The sequence below is a fragment of the Bison bison genome, unplaced genomic scaffold, assembly GCF_000754665.1.
Source record: "Bison bison bison isolate TAMUID 2011002044 unplaced genomic scaffold, Bison_UMD1.0 scf7180017864492, whole genome shotgun sequence".
NCBI lineage: Eukaryota > Metazoa > Chordata > Mammalia > Artiodactyla > Bovidae > Bison > Bison bison.
The window spans coordinates 1,593,608-1,595,553 of record NW_011495051.1 but is presented as its reverse complement, the minus strand read 5'-3'; the positions used below and the strand labels follow the sequence as shown (position 1 = coordinate 1,595,553).

Here is a 1,946-nt window from a genome sequence, read left to right as displayed (position 1 = left end):
TTAAAAAAAAAAAAAAAAACACAGGCAGGCACTGATCATCCCCCAGAGGCTGCCACTGGTCAGTTGTCCTGGTGCTTCTCAGCACCCTCTGCCTTCATCTCACAGAGCCTACTCGCGCCACCTTGAGACATTGCTTTCCTATTACTTGATATTATAGCAACTGAACACGTCGTCTCCCGCTTTAGTAAATGTCCTGGAAAGCAGTCTTCACCACCCGCAGCCCGTTTAGGGGCGTCCCGTGGTTCTCCCTGGGAACACGCCCTGCAGGCAGCTGAGGCTGTGTCCTCCTGAGGGACCTGGTCATTCATGCTGCCTGCCAGTTTCTCCTGGTGAGGAAATGAGATGCTGGGTTTGCCAAGGTTGCGCTGGTGCCCTGCCCGTGTGTTGGAGTGTCACACGTTTGTGTGTGGGTGTGTCTCCAGGCCACCCCAGCCACAGAGATGGGAGCCCGTGGTTATCCCGTGTTTGTGAGATTGATTCCATCAGCTGCTGAGCAGGCGGTGAGGATGTGCAGGGCAGTGACAGGCCATGCTGGCTGACTTGACAGCCACTGTGTTCCAGAGACCACGAACTCGGGGCGGGGTGTCTTCCCCACCAGGGCTGTGTGGCCCGCTCCCCTTGTGCCCAACACCTCTGTTTGTTGCACTAACAGCGAATTGGCTACCTCGCGGCTTCCCAGTGCTTTCACGAAGGGACCGACGTCATCATGCTGACCACCAACCAGATCCGCAAGGTAGGGACCTCTCACCCCCGCCATGGAGCACATGGAGAGTGGGGGTTAGTGAGCAGTGGATGGCCTCTGCCCTCCTCAGAAACAACAGTGGTGGGCAGCATGTGTGGCCCTTCTCTTAAGTTCTCTTAGTGTTGGGGAACTTCCCCCGGTCACTGTTTGCGACTCCTGCCCCCTCTCGTGGGGGCATCTGCTGGGAGGGGTGGCACTTTCTGACCACTGGGTGCTGGACATCGGCTTGTGTGTCTCTCCGGCCCTGAGTGGTTTTCAGCTCTGTGGTGAGAGCAGTGAGTGCTCCGCTCTGCCCTGGCCCGGGGACTTGATCAGCTCTTGCTGAGAGTGGTCAGGGGGTCCCATCAGAGGCACCCTTCCTGGACAGAACTGCCATGAGCCTGTGGCTCTGGGTCCTCAGATGGCTGGGGGAGGCCTGCTCCCCAGGAGCTGGTGTGGTCACCCTGCAGGGGACAGGTGACTGGGCTCCCTGGCAGGCGCTGTGGGGCAGGCAGGCTGCAGGAGTTGCCTGGAGGCCTCCACACAACATAAGGTGGCTGCTGCCCGTGTCAGGCTCTGCAAGTCACTCTGAGTGGAGGGATGTGCTGTGAGGCCCAGTCTCCGCATCCAGGGTTGCAGTGAACTTTAAGAGCCTATGTTTTTGTACCATCACCACAGTCTAGGAGGTTAACTCTTCAGACACTTCTAGGTGCACGTTTTACCACATGTGAAGTGTGGGGAGGGTCCCCTCTCTGTGCCAAGACGGGGCTTCCACGCAGGTTGGCGGGAGCTCAGACTGGGGCGTCAGGCAGGGCAGTTGCACTTCTTCTGCTGGTTCTCCTGCTCCCTGAGACGTGGGGCTCCAGTGGAGGCTTCTCAACACTTGCAGAGGGGCCTAGAGGAGTCATCTGTGGGTGTCTCCCTGTGGGGGGCCCCTGCTGCGTGCCTCTGGGCAGTCAGGGCCCTGGGTTCTGCAGCTTTGCCATGTTACACACCTGGAGCGAGGGGCAGCCCTCGCCTCTGTCCCCCCAGAGCCATCCCAGCTCTTCTTGGTGACAGAACGGAACTGGCTGCTCCTCATGAATCCTTGTCCCACACGTCTCCAGACCCAGGGCAGGGCTGGCAGACACAGCTGGGGCCCAGCAAGGTGTGGTTGGTGCCCGCCTCTGACCCTTACATTCCCTTTCCAGGACCTGAGCAGCCCCAGCCAGTATGACACTGGCGT

The 1,946-nt window shown here is 59.4% G+C and overlaps 1 protein-coding gene across 1 annotated transcript in view; it reads left to right on the top strand.

The window, feature by feature from the left end:
- Positions 1-1,946, top strand: part of AP3D1 (adaptor-related protein complex 3, delta 1 subunit) — a 22,951-nt gene that overhangs the window by 1,448 nt on the left and 19,557 nt on the right. Inside the window, exons 4-5 of the mRNA XM_010828423.1 lie at positions 653-733; positions 1,912-1,941. Of these exons, the coding sequence (XP_010826725.1) occupies positions 653-733; positions 1,912-1,941 (111 nt within the window). The remainder of the gene's footprint in view (positions 1-652; positions 734-1,911; positions 1,942-1,946) is intronic.